At 44.0% G+C, this 18756-nt stretch overlaps 1 protein-coding gene across 12 annotated transcripts in view; it reads right to left on the reverse strand.

The window, feature by feature from the left end:
- Window positions 1–6798: 6798 nt before the first annotated feature.
- The window catches only part of ZHX2 (zinc fingers and homeoboxes 2), a 74972-nt gene continuing 63014 nt past the window's right edge, over window positions 6799–18756 (reverse strand). For all 12 annotated transcript variants that reach the window (XM_021546484.3, XM_021546481.3, XM_021546479.2 and 9 more), the window contains 2 exons: window positions 13198–15888; window positions 6799–8140 (listed from right to left, as the gene is read on the reverse strand). In XM_021546484.3, coding sequence (XP_021402159.1) covers window positions 13202–15703 — 2502 coding nt within the window. In that variant the 5' untranslated portion in view covers window positions 15704–15888 and the 3' untranslated portion in view covers window positions 6799–8140; window positions 13198–13201. The remainder of the gene's footprint in view (window positions 8141–13197; window positions 15889–18756) is intronic.

The following is an 18756-nucleotide window of genomic DNA, read 5'->3' on the forward strand; positions in this document are numbered from 1 at the left end:
ATACCTAATTTTTTCCCCACCCCTGTACATTTGTCTTGTGACCTGAGTGGTGATGGGTTTAAGATCTTAGCCTTTGGTCATATTTGAAGGACTGATCTGGTGTTGAACAAGCATGAGTGTCAATTAGGAAATGGTTACCTGCATAAGATAATTCAGGGAGTGGAGAACATGATTGAAAAGAAGTGATGATTTTTCTTGTCTGTCAGCTTGATCCTTGACTTGCTTAGGTGCTGGTGACTGTTTCAGTAGTATCAAATTAATACAGGTTATTCAAGGCATGGAAATAAGGCAGTTCTAGCTAGCATCAAGGAATGGATGATAAAACCTGATAAGCTCCAAACAGCTTTTATATGTAGTCTTATGTTTGGCATGTTGGATTCTTTTTGAAAATCATTAATGCTGTGGCTATGAAGATGGTGTGTGCAGGATGCAGAGGACATACCAGTTTTGGCTCTGCAGAGAACTGGGATGAGGTTTACTGAGTATTGCTGGAAGAGTCTGTTTAAAACAGGCCAGCAGGAACTCTTCATTTAAAAACTGCCCCATGCCTGTGTCCTTAGGTTCTTTTGTAACTGCTTAGGTAAATCAACATCTTTTGCCAAAAAGCTGGGATGAGGAGGAGCACTAGGAGTTATGACTCTGGCAAGCTGAAGTTGCAGATGGCCACAAACAGTGGCTTTGGGAAAAGTGGGAACTGCTCTTTTTCAGAAGGGGTGTCAACACTACAGTGAAAATTTAAAACACTGTAATTTTGCCTGATGAAGGTCAGTGCAGCAGCATCTGCAGATGCCCTGAATTAGTGGGCTGTGTTTTTACTGAGTGAAAGCATTTCTCTCCTACTAAGGTCCACCTGGAAGTTATTTGTAAGTAAAGGAGGAAAGCTTCATCAACCTGTATGACTTCAGTTCCCAAGTCACTTGTATTAAAAAAAAAAACAAAATCACCTTCTAAATGAATAAGTAGTTGTGGGAGGTATACGATACTCAACAAAATAGGCCAAAAGGCCAAACACATTATCAATAAGCCTATTCTGCTGCTGCCTAGTTGAGGACAAAGTGCTGAAGACATTGTTCAGTGCCACCACCTGCTCCCTCAGAGAGAGGTGTACTTCACTTCTGTTTAGATGTTGAAATGTCCTTGAAACTCAGCCACAGGGTGTGATTCTTTGTATCCCATGCAGGGCCAGGAATTGGACTCTATGACCCTGATGGGTCCCTTCCAACTCAGCATATTCCGTGATTCTACGAAAGCAAAATCCTCTGAGAGGAGGTGATTTGGAGATAAGTTCACGTTTGGCAAAGCCTTGTCTGGGCTGTGCTGTGCTGTGGTGGCAGCAGCCCCACTCCAGGCCAGTGCTGAGCACAGTGACACCAGGACACTTTGTGGTCAGCAGTGCTCGGTCCAGTGTCCCTCCCTTGGATGGCACAAAATTGCTCTGTGTGAGTCTGAAAAGAGAGTGGTGATGTCCAGGTTCAAGTGCAGGCCAAGTATGAAGAAAACAAAACAAAGATTCAGCAGGCTCCCGTGATTTAGATGGGCAAAACTCCCACGCTTGAGGACAAAACTGCACTCTTTGGATAAGTGCTTATCGTTCTTGAAGCTGGCACAGCAGAGCAGAGCAGTCCATGCTTCAAAAAGCAAAGTAATTAATTCTCCTTGCTCTCAGCCGCAGCAGTCTCCGATGTGCAATGCTGCACTGCAACCAGGCATGGAGAAACTTTCTTCCCAACCAAAAGAAGTATTCATCTTTTCACTCTGATACAGCAGGGTTGGTCTTCCTTTTAATGTTCATGGAGACAATGTCTTCCTTGCCTTTCCATGACCTTCAGTGTTTGAGTTAAAATTTCCATTCCCCCTCCCTATTCAAATGCTGGCATTAAAAAGGAAAAAAAAAAAAAATTAAAATTCCTTTTGTTTAAATCCCTAAAAAGGGAGCCTTAAGGCATGCCAACCATCAGATGCAGGGATAGGTCTTGGCTTGCACTCCTGGCTCTGGACTCTTCACCTGGGCCATGCTGGGTCAAATCTCTGGACCCTCACCCCAACACAAGTGCTCTTTGCCTGCTGTTTGCTCAGCTGGGGTTAAGTATGGTGATAGCTGAGTCTGGGCTGGAGAAGAGGTTTGGAGCTGTGCTTCTCAACTTGGGGTATTTCTACTCACCCTCTGTATAATGGGGCTGACAGTGCCAAAACCTCTGGCATCCTATTTCTGTTGCAGATGCTCCATTTGTATCCCCTTGCTCTTAGCATGTGCAGTGGCCATCTCCAAATGTGTCACAAACAATAATTAATAACTATACCAATCAATCAAATGTTAGTGCTTATTTAAATTCCTGCCCCAGCACTGAGATGACAGGGACTGCTGGGGTTATGAGAGGACTTAAAAAGCAAAGCATGTCAAATTTGAACATTTAGGTACAGATATATGTTACATGCCACTGTGTGACAAGATGCCTTTTGGTGTTAAGGATTTGGTGTGAGTGGTTCAGGGAGGCCAAAGAGGCTGAATGGTTCCATGCTTCTTGGTCTGAGGAGATAACAACGCTCCTTAAACTGTGAGGGGTTTAATTGCAGGTGCTGATGTGTTTTAAAGCACCCCTTGGCATGTTGTTACCTCCTACTGTAACAGAAAAGGAAATTCCCTCTGTGTGGGAATAGAACAGCAGCTGCAGCAATGGCCAGAAATGTCACCCAGGCTGGGGGAGCACCTGGCATCTCCCCCTGGGGTCCCCTGTGCTGGTGCTGGTTGTGGCAAGGTCCCTTCCAACTCAAACTACTCTGTGATTCTGTAGTATCCTAAACCATTGGTCATCCTCAGCAATAAAAGCTGAGGAAGAAGGAAGGAGGAATGGGATGTTTGGAGTGATGGTGTTTGTTTTCCCAAGTCACTGTTACAGGTGGTGGGGCCCTGTTTTTCTGCACACCTGCCTGCCCATGGGATTTTAATGAATTCCTTGTTTGCATTGCTTGTGTACCTGGCTTTATCCTTACCTATAAAAATGTCTTTATCTCAACCCATGAGTTTTCCCACTTTTACCCTCCCAATTCTCCTCCCCATCCAGCTGAGGGGGAGTCAGTGAGCAGCTGTGTAGGGCAGAGGTGCTAGCTGGCGTTAAACCACACCGCCCAAAGCAGGTCTCTGGGAAAGGAAGATGGATGGATGATGTTTAGGAAAAGACTTAAAGGTGGAAGGAATTATGGCAGGAAGGTGAAAGCTTTACCTGGAGACCTGGGCTGGAGAAGACACATGTCCTGGCAGGACTGTGTGGGATGCGGGTCTCTGAGAATCCCCAGTGCCAGGCTGCTCATTTCTGCCCTTGTGCCTTTGCCCCTTGTAGAGTGGAAGGCATAGAAATGCCAATGAAAGAGCAATGATTTGATACCAATATAAAATGAAGCTTCCTTATTGGGAAGTCAAGACTAGGCCAAGCTGAACTCAGCTCTTAGCTTTAGCATGTTTATTCAGCAGTCGTACGAATACCTACCTACATTTCAGTTTCTGTGTCCATAAACTTTGGCTAATGCTTTTATTCCTTTAGCTGTCTTGTAGATGTTTGCAGAACTAATTATTTTTTAGATTAAATTTGCTGCACACTGAATTTTACACAGTATATTGCACTGGGATGATCCAGACTTTTAAGAAATATTAAAAGAAAAAAAAAATAAAATAGGAAGGCGAGTTTGTGTACTGAGGAAACTACAAAGAAGTCCCATTTACTGTGCCTGAGCCAGCTTGATGGATATGTTAGGTGCATGTAAATTGTGAGAATTTTAATATAACTACCATTTTGGTGCATCCGTTTGAGGGAAATAAGAAAACCACGAACCACCCCCCCCTGCTTTTGCCTGCTGTGCTCAAGGTGTGCTGTTATTTGCTCTGACAATTACTCAGCTCTTACCTCTGTCCTAGCCAGAGCTTGCAATAATCTGATTGGGATAGAATTCAACTGCATAACACCCCAGAAACCCTGCCTGGTGCTTTTTATGCTGCTTTTCCATTCCTTCACTGTGTATCTCACATTCTCTTGCTTTCACTGAATGCATTCACTTTTCCTTCTGTATTATGAATATTTTTGGAGTTATGCTCAAGAGCCACAGGCCCCATTCATATCTGCTTTCTGTTAGTCTCTGACCACATGTGTACAGGAGATTTCCCACTCAGGTTTCTCTTTTTACCCAGCAAACAGTAAAAAAGTTCCTTTCCATTGCTGGTGTGCTCTTTCCTTGCTAACAATGCTTTCTACAATGTTGTCTTATCTGCTCCTGAAATTTATTCTTCTCCTCCTTCTGTAAACTGGTGGTAAGATTTCAGGATGCATCTTTTTGCTACCTAAGAATATCTGAGGGCTTTAAGAAGATGAAGAATGTTTAAGTGGTTATATTTCTGTTGATGGCAAATATAATGCATAAAAATTCCTTCTATTGGTTGCCTTTTACCTGCATATGTATTTCTGTAGATTAAGTTATCATCACACAATTATCATTATGCTCATAGTCACTCAGATTTCTTGTATAACCTAGCACTTTCCTTCCAGTTTGTACTGGTCCACATAGTGCTGGGACACTCCTTCCTAGAGTGATCCCTGCAACTGCTGAGTTTCAACCCTCATGTGCAGGCTTCTTGCCCCACTCACTGGCTGAATTTCAGAGTGACACATTAAATGAAATTCCCAAAGGTCAGAATTGGAGATATGAGGTAAAAAAATTATAGTACTGCACAATTGTGATGGGAAAGTGAAGTTTTTTTTTTTTTCAAAATAGTATTTGAGAAAACTGAACTGCGTAATTTAGTCTGGTGTTTATAATTGCTTAACTTGTTGCCCCAGAAATTCCCAAGGCTTGTTTAAATGGGGCTTTGAGACACTGATCTATTGAAAGATGTCCTTGCCCAGTGCAGTGGTGATGAATGAGATAATCTTTAAATGTTCCTTGTGATCCAAACCATTCTGTGATGCCATTCCCTGTTGTCTGAGTAGTATCTCACTATTCACATTTAATAAGGCTTCTGACATGTCTAAATTGTGTTTCTATGTGCTTGGAGCCCCAGATCTCTAACATCAATATAAAGCTTCCCAGCATCTTATGGACTGAGCAGAATAATGAAAATTCTTGTCAGAAAAAATGAGACAAAATTAAAAAAGCAAAGGCCATCTAATTCAAATTGTTACTGACTTCCCAGTGACGGATTTTTCTACAAGCCACATTTTAATCTTGTACAAGTTTAAAAATCGGGTTTATTTTTATTTTGTGTTTAACTAGATTTCTTCTGATTAGAAATTTCAACACTCTAGGTTCAAATGCATTGTGGAAGACATCATCAACACCTGAGTCCCAGGCACTGCTGGTGCTGGGGGACCCTGCCCAGGAAGGGCTGTCCTGAGCTGTCTCCTCGCTGCAGGACTGTGCCAGGACAGGCCCTGCTTGCCATGGTGCCAGCAGCAGCTCTGGGGGTGCAGGGCTGTGGGAGCAAAGTTGGTGTCAGCAGGTTTTCATCGTGTGGATGGAACCCCAAGGCCCTGTCCCCAGTGGCTGCCGTGCACAATGTCCCAATTGTCCCTCGCTGCTGGCTCTCTCCTAGAAACGCTCATTAAAAACAAAGCCTGCTTCCAGTGCCCAGCTCCAGCAGCCACACTGAAGCAGCCTCTGTGGGCACCTGGGTTGCTTTAAGCTCAGACAAAAGGGGTCCTGGGCTCGGCTTTCCTGGGTCTGAAGGTTTGGTACCACACCACGACCTGCCTGCACAAGCCTCCAGTGCTGCCAGGCTGCCCACGCTGTGCCAGGCTCTGGCCAGCCTGTTTGCTGGGGGACAGCCTCAGATGTGTTATCTGTGTGACGACACTGCGGGGCCACTGCTGCTGTTTTATTTGAATTGCAGAGCTCTCAAAGAGCCCCAGTCCTGTGCCCTAATCCACTGTATCTGGGATGTACAAATACAGAAAAACCCAGGTGGGTCTTGTTCTTCCTCAGCTCCCCAGGAGCACTGCTAGTTAAGTAGGTCAGTGCTCCAAACACACAGATGTACAACACATGTCAGACAGGAGAGATGCAAACTGGAATACTAAGCCATCAAGTGGCTGCTAAAAACTTCATAAGGGCAATTAAAATATTAACTTTCATAATGTATCCTTTCACACAGACAATGAAAACAAAAGTGGCAATTAGTTTCGGTTACAGCTTTGGAGTTCTGGACAAGTATCTTCAGGTGCATTTTCTTTTTGGTCACCTGATCTGTGCATCCATGACTGCAGGGATATCTATCTCCACCCTGCAGGTGAACACCTGAGCTGTGTGTGATGGGACATGTGCACGCTCCTGTCTGGCAGCCTTTGCCCAGGGAGCAGCTGATGCCCTTTACCCACCTTTTGCTGTTGACTTGTGACACACAGGTGCAGCAAAGTGCTGCCCCATTCAGTCACTCCTCTTCAGCAATGAACCAGACAACTTTACTGCAAGGGAATTGTTGCCACCCACTGTAAACCTCTCTCTGCAGTTATACATTGTGCTGATGATTAATAAAAATAACTACATATGGGTGAATCACAGGGGTGGTTTCATTCATTCATTCAGTTTGTGAATCTGCAATCAAAATAAAAGGTGTTCCCCAAAGGCTCATTCCCAGGCACTATCTGCATCCTTCCTGCAGGAAACAGCTCACTGACATGGGGGAATAAACATTAGCATTCATGGAGTTCACTTTAATAAAGTTAGTATTTGCCAAGCCAAATTCTGCAAAACCAGTAAAACCTTCACTGCAGCTCTAAAGACATCAAGATCCTGTGCACAAAGTTTGGGCTGAGGTTGGGTGGGGTTTGGTTTTTTTGGGTTTTATTTAATTATTTTAGAGTAAAACAAAAGAGTTGAGAAAAAAGTTACCAAAATTTTTAGCCTTTGTTTTATTGAGTTACAACAAATGAGCAACAAGTTAGAAAAGTTGGATTTATTCAAACTCCCTAGCATCCTATTTGTGCAGCATACTGAAAGGTGGGCAAGTTTTCAACCCCAGCTCGTCAGAGGAATGCACTTGGACAGCTCAGCTCTTGCACGCAGGCTCCTGCTCTCCTCTGCTCCCTCCTCACAGACAGACAGCCATCCCCACACAAATCCAAATTAGCAGTATTTGAAAAAAGTGCACTCAGGAACCCAGGAGCGATCTAAAAATTTAGTGGCAAAGGTTAATAAGAAACTTCTGTTGTGCGCTACAACGTCTAAAGCTGGAGGGCAGACTGCTGGTTATGGTGTCCATCGCTGTACCAGCCAAAGAACCACAAGTAAGTTTGGATTATGAAGCATCTTCATTTCCTCATTCCAACCCCTCTGGGAGTTGTACTGCATGTTTCAACAAAAAGTGCTAAAAAACCCGCCCAAAACCAAACCAATAATCAAAAGAAGGCATTCTAGCCAAATCTTCAGAGACCCACAGCTGGGGCTGGCTGGTAAAAAGTAAAGTACAGGAGCTGGGGAAGACTTGCCTTGTAGGAGCATGGAAAAGCAGAGATTTAAGTATTTCAATCAGTAGCAGGTGGCCAGAGAACAAAACAAAAAAGTCAAAACAAGAGAAAAAAACAAAAAAACAAACCCCACTTCTCCAGAACATGTTTAACTGGTCTGAAATGTAAACTGGAATGGGGATCTGGGCTCAGGTGTTGATCTGCACCAAGACAACTCCAAAAGATTGCAACTCTTTCTTAAAACACTTCAGGAAAAAAAACAAAAATCTCCCTCCTCCACAAAAGACACTTCCCTTCCCCCAACCAACCCCAAAATTTCTCAGTTGCATTATATGCAAGAATAACTTGCACCTATTAAAAAAATTAACAAAATTTTTATGTCGTACAAATCTGTTCCAGTAGAGGAAGAGGCTGGGCAGGAAAGTGGGTGGGAGAGAAACTAAGAGAAAAACTATGTACAATGACCCTTTCCTCTTTCTTTCTTCTCTTCTCTAATGCAGTAGTAGGACTTTGGCACTATCAGCAATTCCATGGTGACGCTCCATGAGAGAATTTCTTCTCACTGTGCCTCCACAAGTGCGGTTTGAGACTTGGAGTCACACTCTCTCACCCAGGCAGCAAAATAGAGTTTTCTTCTATTTTCAGACAGCATTTCCCCTTCAACATCAGGACAGTGCAGCTGAGGAGTACCCCTGCAAAAATTACAACAGCAGCATATTATTTTTTAAGGCACTATGAACTATTTGAGCTGTTAATTATGATGAGACCTGGTTTATATCCCTGCACATATGGTAACACTATTTTGTGTTAACTGTACCTGGAGGCCTATCCTTATCATAGCCTCATGTGGTAGGATGTTGCATTTTTGCTGCATGTATCACCCAGCTAATGACCCCCTATAGACTTCTAGCAGGGATATATGGTCCAGCCTTGGCTCAGGCACATTCTCACACTGACTCAAAATTATGCATGCATGTGTTTGGGGCAACTACTTTGCAACCAAAGGACAGACAGTGCTAAAACCAGGAAGACTTCAGGTCTTTCTCCCCCAGTAAATCCCCTCATAATACTTCCTGGTTTATATGATTTTAGAAAATTATACAAACTAAAAGACAATGGAAAAAGTTGTATGTGTCTGTGCTCTGCAGAGCAGCTTCCTGGTTCTGCTATCACTCCTGCACCTACATAAAGGCTGCACAATTGGAACAAAGATTAAAAGATGACCCCTCAAAACCCAACCTTCAAATAGCCACCAACTCAAACGTATCCCCAGCTCCCCTCAAAAAGCAAGAGCTCTGTGACAGGGATTATGCTCAGTTTTTCCACACTGAGGTGTGAACTTGCAAGAAGTGCAAACATCCTCTTCACCCACCCTGCTGCAGTGCTCATGGAAACCTGAGCTAACACCTCCATGGATGTTGCGGTCTGGTCTGCTATTTCCCACAAAAGCAGTGGGCTCTATCTGGCATCTGCAATGCAGTCAAGCCTGGGAAAAGGCCATAGGCTTGCACCAACATCAAGGGGAAAAGTCCTCCCCATACCCTTGAGACCTTCCCACACAGGCCCCTGTTCATCCTGACTCATTGGAAAATTTTAATTGCTGCACTGGGTTTTGCTTCTCCCTCTGAAATCCTTCATTATATTAGAGCTTGGGTCTCTAATGCACCTCACTCATTTCAGGGGAAAAAGCATGCCCTCCCTATTTCAGCCACAGTCCCTCAAAAGTTTTAGGGTGACCTGAATACTGCAAAAACCACCGGTCAGTCCCATGCTGAGTTACTTCAGGATGCTGACTTGGAGCCCAGCACCAGTAGCAAACAGAACCGTGAGCTTTCTGAATGAAACACTAAAACTCAAGAGAAGTGAGAACTTGGGCAGAAAGTGAGAAACCCCAGAGGTGTTCACTTTTGGTGGTTTTGGACACTGAGGAATGCACTGGGTCACTGGCAAGCAAGTCCTCTCAGCTCCTGCAACAGTGCAGAAGGGGCTGGAGATGCCAAGAGAAGCCAGACTACCTCTGATGCTCAATGTCATGCACTCAGCAGATGCAATGGATGACTGCCTTCAGGCTTTTATTTTTTTCCTACAGTGCACACATGGTTTGACTTTGGCAAATCTCCACAGAGCAGTGGCCACAGCCATCAAGATCCAGGGTGCTCAACTACCTTGTTCCCACCATGAGCCATGGGCTTTGGTGCCTGCATCTTGCAGGGTTCATGCTTAAAAAAGGAGGTCAGGAAATAACTCCAAAAAAATACAGATCACTGTGAAAAGGTGGTGATGGGGAAAAAACCAAATCATTCTGAGAAAAAAAAGCTCTTATCTTGGGAAAACCCCACAGGGAGACAACACTAAAAAGAGACAGCAGAAGCTGCCAAACAGTCTGGCAAGCTCTGGTCCTGCTCTCCTGTCTGAGCTGTAGTTTGCTGTATTTCATTCAGAACCAGTTTCTGTTTGTTGAGTTTGTGGAAAGGAGGACAAGGGACCTAATTCTGACCCGTGCTGCAGGAAGGCAGGAACCTCTCTGCTGATGGGAAGGGAGGTACAGCACTCTCTTGACAGAGCAGCTGGGCCTTATTAAAAGAGGGACACAAAGCTTCATGACAGTCCCAGGAACACTTCCAGAGATGGCTTTAGTGCACCCTACAGCAGCCACTCAACATCTGGAAGGCCCAGTACCCTATGGGAACAGGTCCCCCAGCCTCTGTTCAAGAAAGCTGACCTGCTTCATGGAATAAATCCAATTACAGAGCCTCTTCTTAGTCCCGGGATGGCACTGAAGAACATGGCATGAATCCTGCTCTCACAGAGGCCCAGTCCCTTGTGAAATTCCCTCTAGCTGCAGCAGCAGCAGAATCTGCCAAACATGGATCAGTTTTGGAAAAACTCTGTTTTTTAAGGCATTAAGGTCTGTGTAGGATATAACACAAATGCTCTCTAATAGCTCCAAAATCTTCTAAAGCTACATATTGGAGAAGAGAGTGACTGAGATGGTCTGGAAGAACTGAGGTTTTACAAAAGCCACACAAATTCAGTCAAGAAGCGTATGGAGGCAAATCATCAAAAAACATTCATTTTAGACTATGTAGATCAAACTAGCAAAACAGCAACACCATGAATATGAAAGGAGCATGCTTCTGCCTGATGTATGGTTCAGCAGTGAAAGACTCACACAGTAAGTGTGGCTGTGTGAGAGACAAGAGGAATCCCTTGTCAGCTCCTCAGTCCACCTCTTACATGTGGTACCTGAGGAGCATGTTAGGAAAAATCAAGCTTTTATGACAACTGGCAGAAACAAGTTCTCTGTCAGGTCATACAAGTCTCTGCTTTTGAGTCATACCCTGGATGTCACTTGGAATAACATCTTGTTAATTTAACATCAAAATTGTAGCTGAAAATTTCTAAGATTGGCTGTCCAATGAAAGCTTAGAAAAAACTGAGATTATTCATTAGCTGAGATTATTCCCGGAGTCCCATCAGTGTGGGGTATAAAGATTCCAAACTTTGTCACAATGACTGTAGCAATGCCTCCATGCACCACAGAGCAGGCACTTGCATTTCTCAGCTGAGACTTACATGCAGAATATAGGAAAATTAAAGACTTTTTTAGGTCCCAGAGCAGCACACTGAGAAACTGGTAAAGAGCAGAGGACAAAAGGCCCCTCTGACCATTACTGCACACTCTTGGCAGCAGAAGTCCTTGCTCCAGTGCTCCTCTTTTCAGCAGGTGCATTTTTCACACAAGCACCAGAAAGCTCCTCATCACTCAGCAACAGTTTAACTGAGACTAAAGTTCTTAACAAAAATTCCTCTCTGATACCACTTGAGCACCTCAGAGCCCTGAAGCTTTATGGTCAACATCTGTACCAGGGCACAGAGGCAGGAGGTTCACTCCAACATACCTGACACTGCTCACAAGCACAGAGACACAGGCACCAAACCTAGGCTGCTGCAGATCTTGGTTTCATGGTACAAGAGGTTTGTAAGAAACAGGGGTTTCAGGCAACTCCCCCTTCTCCTGCCTTCTTCTCCACTACCCCTCTGAGTCCCTGATCTGCTCCCTCTCCTCAGAATCAATATTTGTAACTGGAAGGGGGAAATGTTCTGGAACAACAACCCGGAGAAAAATAATCCCACAATGCATTTATTCATCACACATTTGACTTTAAAAGGCAGATCAGATCCTGGCTTTCCCTTCTTAAGTGGCTGCACAACAATGGCACCCCAGTGTGCCTCTGGCTGATGTTCCCACATCCTTCTTCCTTTAATCCCTGCCTTTGACACACAGGTAATACCTGTTCCTCACATTCCTAATTACCAACTTTTCCAAGGGTAATGCAGGACAGTGCCTTGCAATGTAGTCTGAATCTTTAAGATATTTTGTTATAAAGATGCTGTCATAACATTTCTCAAGATTAGCTAACAGAATTCATAGTTAAAAATAATAGCACTTCAGGGCTGGTGTTTTTTCCAACTCAGAATGTCCAGGACACTTTGGGACAAGTACTGCACATAGAGAAAGTGGCATGCTAGGCAGCAGGGCTTGCTGCTGAAAACTGCACCTCTGCAGCAGGTAGTTCAATCCAAGCACTGGTAGCTGTAACAGCAAAAATATTAAATACAAGTGTGGAGGCACTTATATCAGTTCTGGCTTTTTAAATTTTTTCCTTTTTAAAGAAATGCTAAAATATATTTTACTTACTAGATGGCAGAAAATTACCAATTTTCTCAAGCAAGTATTCTCTCACTATAGTTTTTAATGCATGCAGGATGCTGAGCTTTCTGTAGGATAAACTCGAAAATTGTGGTTTACGGAAACTGGTTTGGGAGAGATTAGATTCAGTTATACTGAGCACAAAATGTTACAGGTTCCAATAAACTCAATTCAATATGCATGAATTACTGACAGTGCTTATTCCAGATTTACACCTGTGCAATTGTGATCAGAAACAGGTTTCAGCTCTCCAAATAAGTCCTTTCACATTAGGAAAGATAATATAACAACCCTCCCCCTCTAAAGCCAGCCCTTCAGCTTGCTTTTAAATTCAAGATCCTGTGAAGAAGAGCTGCTAAACACCCACACAGCTTAGTCTGGGGCATTTCCTAAGCCTCTAGTGAGAGCAAGCAGAACAAAGCGAGACTGAAGAGAGTTCTCACTTGCAAGAGGAAGAAAACACATTTGCATGAGCCACTTCAGTCCCACTTTTTTTTTTTTGCTCACTTTTGCATAAAGAGGCATCTGTGTCCTAGGCCCTTCCCCCAATGACCTTTTGTTTTCAACATGGCAGGATGCTTCAAAGGAAGGACCTGAGATGCAAAAACAGGCAGAGAGCCTGTATTCAGTGATCTCTCAGCAAGGGGGATATTAGCAACTAGTGTTAGTTACCATTTCTTCGTGTGGCTCGGCTAGCATGTTTTATGTAAAGTACATATAGGTTGTTTAAAGACAGAAAGTTTTAAAGTTTAATCACTTATTGCAGAAAAAAAAAAAAAAAAGAAAACTTCTCTTCTCCAGGACTTGACCCACAAGGAGACAAAAAACAAGCAAATGGCACTAACCCCTCCTCTATCATGCAGTTGGCTTTAATTTACAAGCAGAATGGGTCTCCCTTTTGTTCAGGCATCCAGCAGACACAAAGCATCCGGCAGGGATGGGCTCCAGGGATTTACACTGAAGCAGGGCTACAGAATGCTGGAAGCACAGCCTGCCAAAGGCAGGCTCAGAGAAACAGGGCACCCTCAGCGTTACCTGTCTATACGTGGGAATTGTCTCCAGGTATACTTTCAGAGTCCAAGTCTGCCAGCTCTGTGTGGCCCTCGGGGGCTGTTTGGCTCCAGCCGTCCGTACAGTCCGAGGCAGCGTCGTCCTCGCCCACCGTCACCTCCACCCAGTTGACCTCTGCCGGCTCCTCGTTCTCCTCACTGCCGTGGCCATCGTGGCTGTTGCTGCACTCCAGCCTGTCCACACCCTCTGCTTGATTCCCCAACAAAGAGTCCTTCAGTGGTTCGCAGTCTCTTTTTGCTCTCACCACTGGTTTCCCCCCATTCTCTTCATTCAGTTTTTTATGCTCCTGGTAATGCTGCCGAGACACTTCATTACCGTTCTTTGGACTCTCAATGTGTTTCGAGTTCTTTTTCTGGCTTTGCTTGTTATGACCATCAGCAGCATACTGCTGCTGGTACTGGTCAATCCATTTAAGAGACCCTGTTCTTAGTGAAGACCGGTTCTCCTTGAACCAGCGAACTATTTCAGTTCTTGTGAGCCCAGTCTGAGATGCCAACTGGTCATACTCCTGGGGTGATGGCCACTGGGTCCTTGCAAATGTGCTTTTCAACAGATGAATTTGCTCTTGTGTTTTCTTCAATGTGGAGGAGGACCCAGATAAAGCACCAGGGAGCTGAGAGCTACTCAGAAGTTCTGCCTGGCTTATTGCACCATTGGGAGTTCCTTGATCCTTAATTTTTCTGTAAGATCCCATTGAGTCCAAGACAGCTTGCTCCATGCTGTCCCTTATCTTTCTCCGCTCAGAGAACCATGAATCTATCTCCCTCCTACTCAGCTTAGTCTCCACTCGAAGCCTGTCCAATTCTCCCTGGGTAGGAAAAGAACATTTTAAGAAACTCTCCTCAAGGGCCCTAAGCTGCTCTTGAGTTTTCTCTTTGAATCTCTGGGGAGTAAAATCTGTGTATGGGTGAAATGACCGGCCATGTCGACCAGCTGGAGGTGCTATTTGATCTTTCCCTAAAGCATCACCAGGAATTTGCACAATGCCCCTCTGACTTCTGTACCTGTGGTCACTGAACCACTTTTTGATCTCACTCCTGGAAAGACCTGTAGCCTCTATAAGCCTGTAGACTTCTGCATCATCAGGAAACTGGCTTGCCATGAAACTGGCCTTCAGCTCTGCTATCTGCTCCTTGGTCTTTTTCCGCTCACTGGCCGGGGTCACTGGAACAGCAGTCACCTTGGCAGGAATCTCAGGCACCTGAACTATGTGAGGACGCTTGGCTTCTGGGGCACTTGATACGGTCTGTATTGTCCTCTTTTGCCCCTGGTTTGGAGCAACAGCAAGTGTAATCGGTGAACAAGAAACAGTTGAACCATTTGACACAGGAGTCAAAACCAGGCCAGTCTGGCCCAGTATCTGACAAGGCAAAGCTGTCTGGATGATGGGCTGCGGCATTTTTGCAGTTGCCAAAGGAGCTGGCAGGACGGTGATGGTCTGGGGAACTGCCTGGATAGTACCATTGAACATCTTCTTCCTTGCTTCCTCCACTTCTTCAGGAGACCAACTTATACCATGCTTCAAACGTTGCGTAGCAAACCAGATTCGGATTTGCTCTTCGGGATGTTTTGATGCTGCAGTCAACCATGACAACTCCGCTTGTGTTGGGTAAGGAAACTTATTAAAGGAGTTGATCATGGTTGCGTTAGTGTCCAGTGCAGAGTTGTATTTGGTACTGTTCAGAGGGACTGGGACCTTGGGGACAAGGTTGATATTTGGTGGCAGCTGTACAGAGGGCATAACATGGGCTAACACATCATGGAGAAGGTCTCCATTTATACAGGCAATAGCTTCAGTGGCTTCGGTTATGATGCGGGGGAGAGCGCCATCAACGTGGTTTTCTGTCACTCCCTCTTCTGGCTTTTTACATCCCTTCTTGGTTTCCCCTTTAGGCTTTCCCAGTTTCATCGCTGGCGCTTTATTTGCACTGATTCCCCCGTGAAGTGAATCGTCACACTCTGCATTTTCTAGCCCACTGCTTGTGACAGTGACATCGTTAGTGGCTGTCTCAATAGACTGCTCTAGAACAGTCTGATTATTGCGTTTAATTAATTTCAGTTTAAAGTTAGTCTCTCCTGGGTGATATTTTGTGTTGTGGTCAGATAAAGAATCGTATTTTTTGGTTGTGAAGTTGCATTCAGCACAGACATACAGGGGGTTGAGAATGACATTTGGATGCTGAGTGTCAACGTGCTCGGTAAATTCATTTAAGTTTTGTGTCGAGTAAGGGCAGTACTTACACTCATAACCACCCTGGGGTTTCTTAGACTGATTTTCACCTGCAGGCTTCGCCTCCACCACCTCACAGTCTTTGACTGAGTTTTCTGAAGGCCAGTTTTTTTTGGAGTCCTGCTGTGATGCACAAGTCCCCTTGTCTTTAGGAGTCTCTGCGCCCTCAGCACCTTCCTGCTCCATGACTTCAGAAGTTCGCACCATACAGGGAGTTGTGGACTTTCTTTTGCTGGCCATGGCAACTGCTGGCAGTGTGCTGTTGTCCCAGATGGTGGCTTCTTTTAACAGGGTGAGCAACCAACTCGGTCGATCTTGCAAACAGCTCCAAACTTCCCTGATTATTTGACTCTGTTTTGTTTAAAGAATTTCTGCTCTGGCTGTGACCCTCAGCTTCACCAGCAGACCTGTCAGCTGCATGACACCTGTGAAACAAAGCACATTTTGTTAAACACTAATCAACGAAACTGATCATTTAGCAGAAAGCCACAGCTCGAGGTGCGTGCATTTGCAAGGCATGTGTGTATTTTGGATATTGCTGAACTCTTCCTCCTCCTCATCATCATTTTAAGAGTCAAAAATCTTCCCCAGAAAGAATGAAAGCCATGGGTAATTTGCAATGAAGTGCACCACAGGAAGAAAATTACTGGAACAAATAAGATGAACAGACAGGGAATTTTAATTTCCACTAGACTCAATGTGTTTAGTTAGGAAAATAAGAAGATACTGCTATAAATACTGCATCTTTTTATAGAAGCTGCAATTCTATTAATTACTATTTTGAAGCCTGCAGATTTGAGTGTGATTTATATTAAACTTAATTACTTCCCACTGTCACTTACCTTGTAAATATGACTACTAAATGACTGTAGTTACTAATGATGGGTGATTTCTAAATAAAGCTATAGGATCTGCCTTGGTTGTAAAAGTAATGGCAGAAAGAAGAGTTAATGTAAATCAACACTTCCAAAGGTCTGTGTTTTGAGAAATTGTGGGCTTGAAGAAACTGCAGCAAGAAAACTACAGCAGATTTGTGGAGGCCTATCAAGTCTTTTCCAGAAGAGATGTTTCCTTAAAACACCACTTTTCACTCAACATTGATAGAAATTGTTACCAAAGGCCAAGGAAGCCCTCAGATACCTTTTAAACAGGGTCCCTTTCCAGGACCTCACTGATAATATCCCATCTTGTGCATGTCACTCCCTGTAGAATTAAAAAAAGCCAAACCAAAACATTTTAAAGCTTTATTTTTAATGCGGAAGTGCTTTTGAAAGTTCCCAAATACAAGAATTCTGTAAAATATATTTTCTAAAGGATAGGACACAGACATCAGTCAAAACAAGCACAAAGAAAATTGCACCAGCTTTTTTAGGATCTACAAACGCTCACCAGGACTGGATGGAGGGAAAAAGAACAATTTAGTTCTCAAAAGAGCTTAATAAAAAAAAAAGAAAAAAGGACAAAAAAAGATTTGACAAGATGCTTTTTAAAATTTATCATTGATTCAAATTTGCTATTCTTCCTGGTCAGATGGTCTCTGGTTTCATAATATTTCTACAGTCTTGATGGAAAACTCAGATTTAACAATCAAGAAGTGTTTGGAATTGAGTGGGAGACACACTAGTGTTTACAAACTGGTGGAGGATGGAAAGTGGAGATTTGCAGAGAGGGTCAGGCCTGCACTGAATTCTGCAGAAGTGTACTAAATGGAGAATTTGAACTAGAGATCCAAACTCACCATGGAGAAGATCCCATGCATATTTACTATGGTGCAGATGCCTCTGATAACTGCACAGTGCTTTGTGTTCACAGCCACTGCCACCCCTGCACCTCCCAGCCCTGACACAGCCCAGGCACACTCCTGCACACTTGGTGAAGCACCAGAGCTTCTGGCTGACTTCCAACGGGGACATTTCGGCTCCAGGTGCTTCCCTGGGAAATAAAGCATATTTGCTGAGCTCTGTGAAACAAGGATGGGCTGCCCACAGGCTTATGGCTCTGCCTTGGCCAGGATGACCCAGTGCTGTTTCCCCCTAACCTTGGACCACCAACACTGACACCACCATTGCCCAATGCATTCGCCTCTGAGCCAACATTTCCTTTTCTGTTTCTTTTTTTTCATTCTGCCTTTTAATGATAAACAAACGAAAGCAATAATACCTGGTTTTCTGTACATTTGTGCCTATCTACTGCTAAACTGGATCACACTGAACGTTCTCTATCATTTCCACATATTCCTTCAAATTCCCCCTTCTACTTCACCTCACAACTGTCATTCCACAGATATTTTGGTTGTGATCTATGAGTTGCTGTGTCCCACTGCAGGTGGGATCTGAAGCTAGAGACAAACACACAACTGTCCCAAAGTCCATCTTCCTGATCAGCCAACTGTGCCTGCAGAAAATTAATTTGTGTTGAAGCTTCTTCCCTTATACCAAATTTGGCTGAAATAGGCCAAAAGATGAGAGACAGGGGCAGAATGAGCTCTGTAAGCACAGCTGGTGCTGTGAACAGGGTGAAGATGATCAAGTCATCTCACTCTTCCCTGTAGATTCCACAATATTTGTGATACTGAATTTCTTAGATGAGGGAAGGGAGGTGCAAGGCAGTGTCCTGGGCCAGGGCAAGAAAAATGGAGCCACAGTTCCTGAGATGCTCCTCTGAGTCTTGCTCTCTCTCCCAGGCCACAGCTGCCCCTAATGGTCTGCTCCTGTTTTAATGTATGGCCTCGTGCAAAATTCATGTGGCAACATCAGCAAAAGGAAGAAAATTCAAAGGACATCAAAGACAGAGCAAGGCTTATTTATATTTCACTGAACTTCCCCCCACATCCACAGGAAGAAAAAGCTAGGAACATAAAGGAATGTGATGGAAGAGAAAGAGTGGAGAAAGAGAAACATCTAGGTTACGGCTTTGAATCAATCAAAGGTTTCTTAAAAGTCAGACTAATGTTCTGAATTCCCCAGTCTCTGTAAACTCAGCCAGCTCTCTGCTGCACCAAGCTCCCAACTTTTATGAGGACAGGAGGACTGGCCTCAAACAAGGATGCTCTGACACAGGGGAAGGGCCAAGGTCCCTTCAAAATATATCTAAGTGCATAGAAAGATGAAAAATTCTGTGTGCTACAGTTTTCCTATACTTTCAGTAGTTTTTTTTCTGCCACATGAGAATCATGATGCACCACAGAAATCAAGCACAAGTCAAATGCTTCCTTTTAGAGGTCAATAAAAGAAACAAATTACTTTTAGTCTATGATGTGTAGTCTTGGGCACTCATAACTAGCTACAAACTGT

The sequence above is a fragment of the Lonchura striata genome, chromosome 1, assembly GCF_046129695.1.
Source record: "Lonchura striata isolate bLonStr1 chromosome 1, bLonStr1.mat, whole genome shotgun sequence".
Lineage (NCBI taxonomy): Eukaryota > Metazoa > Chordata > Aves > Passeriformes > Estrildidae > Lonchura > Lonchura striata.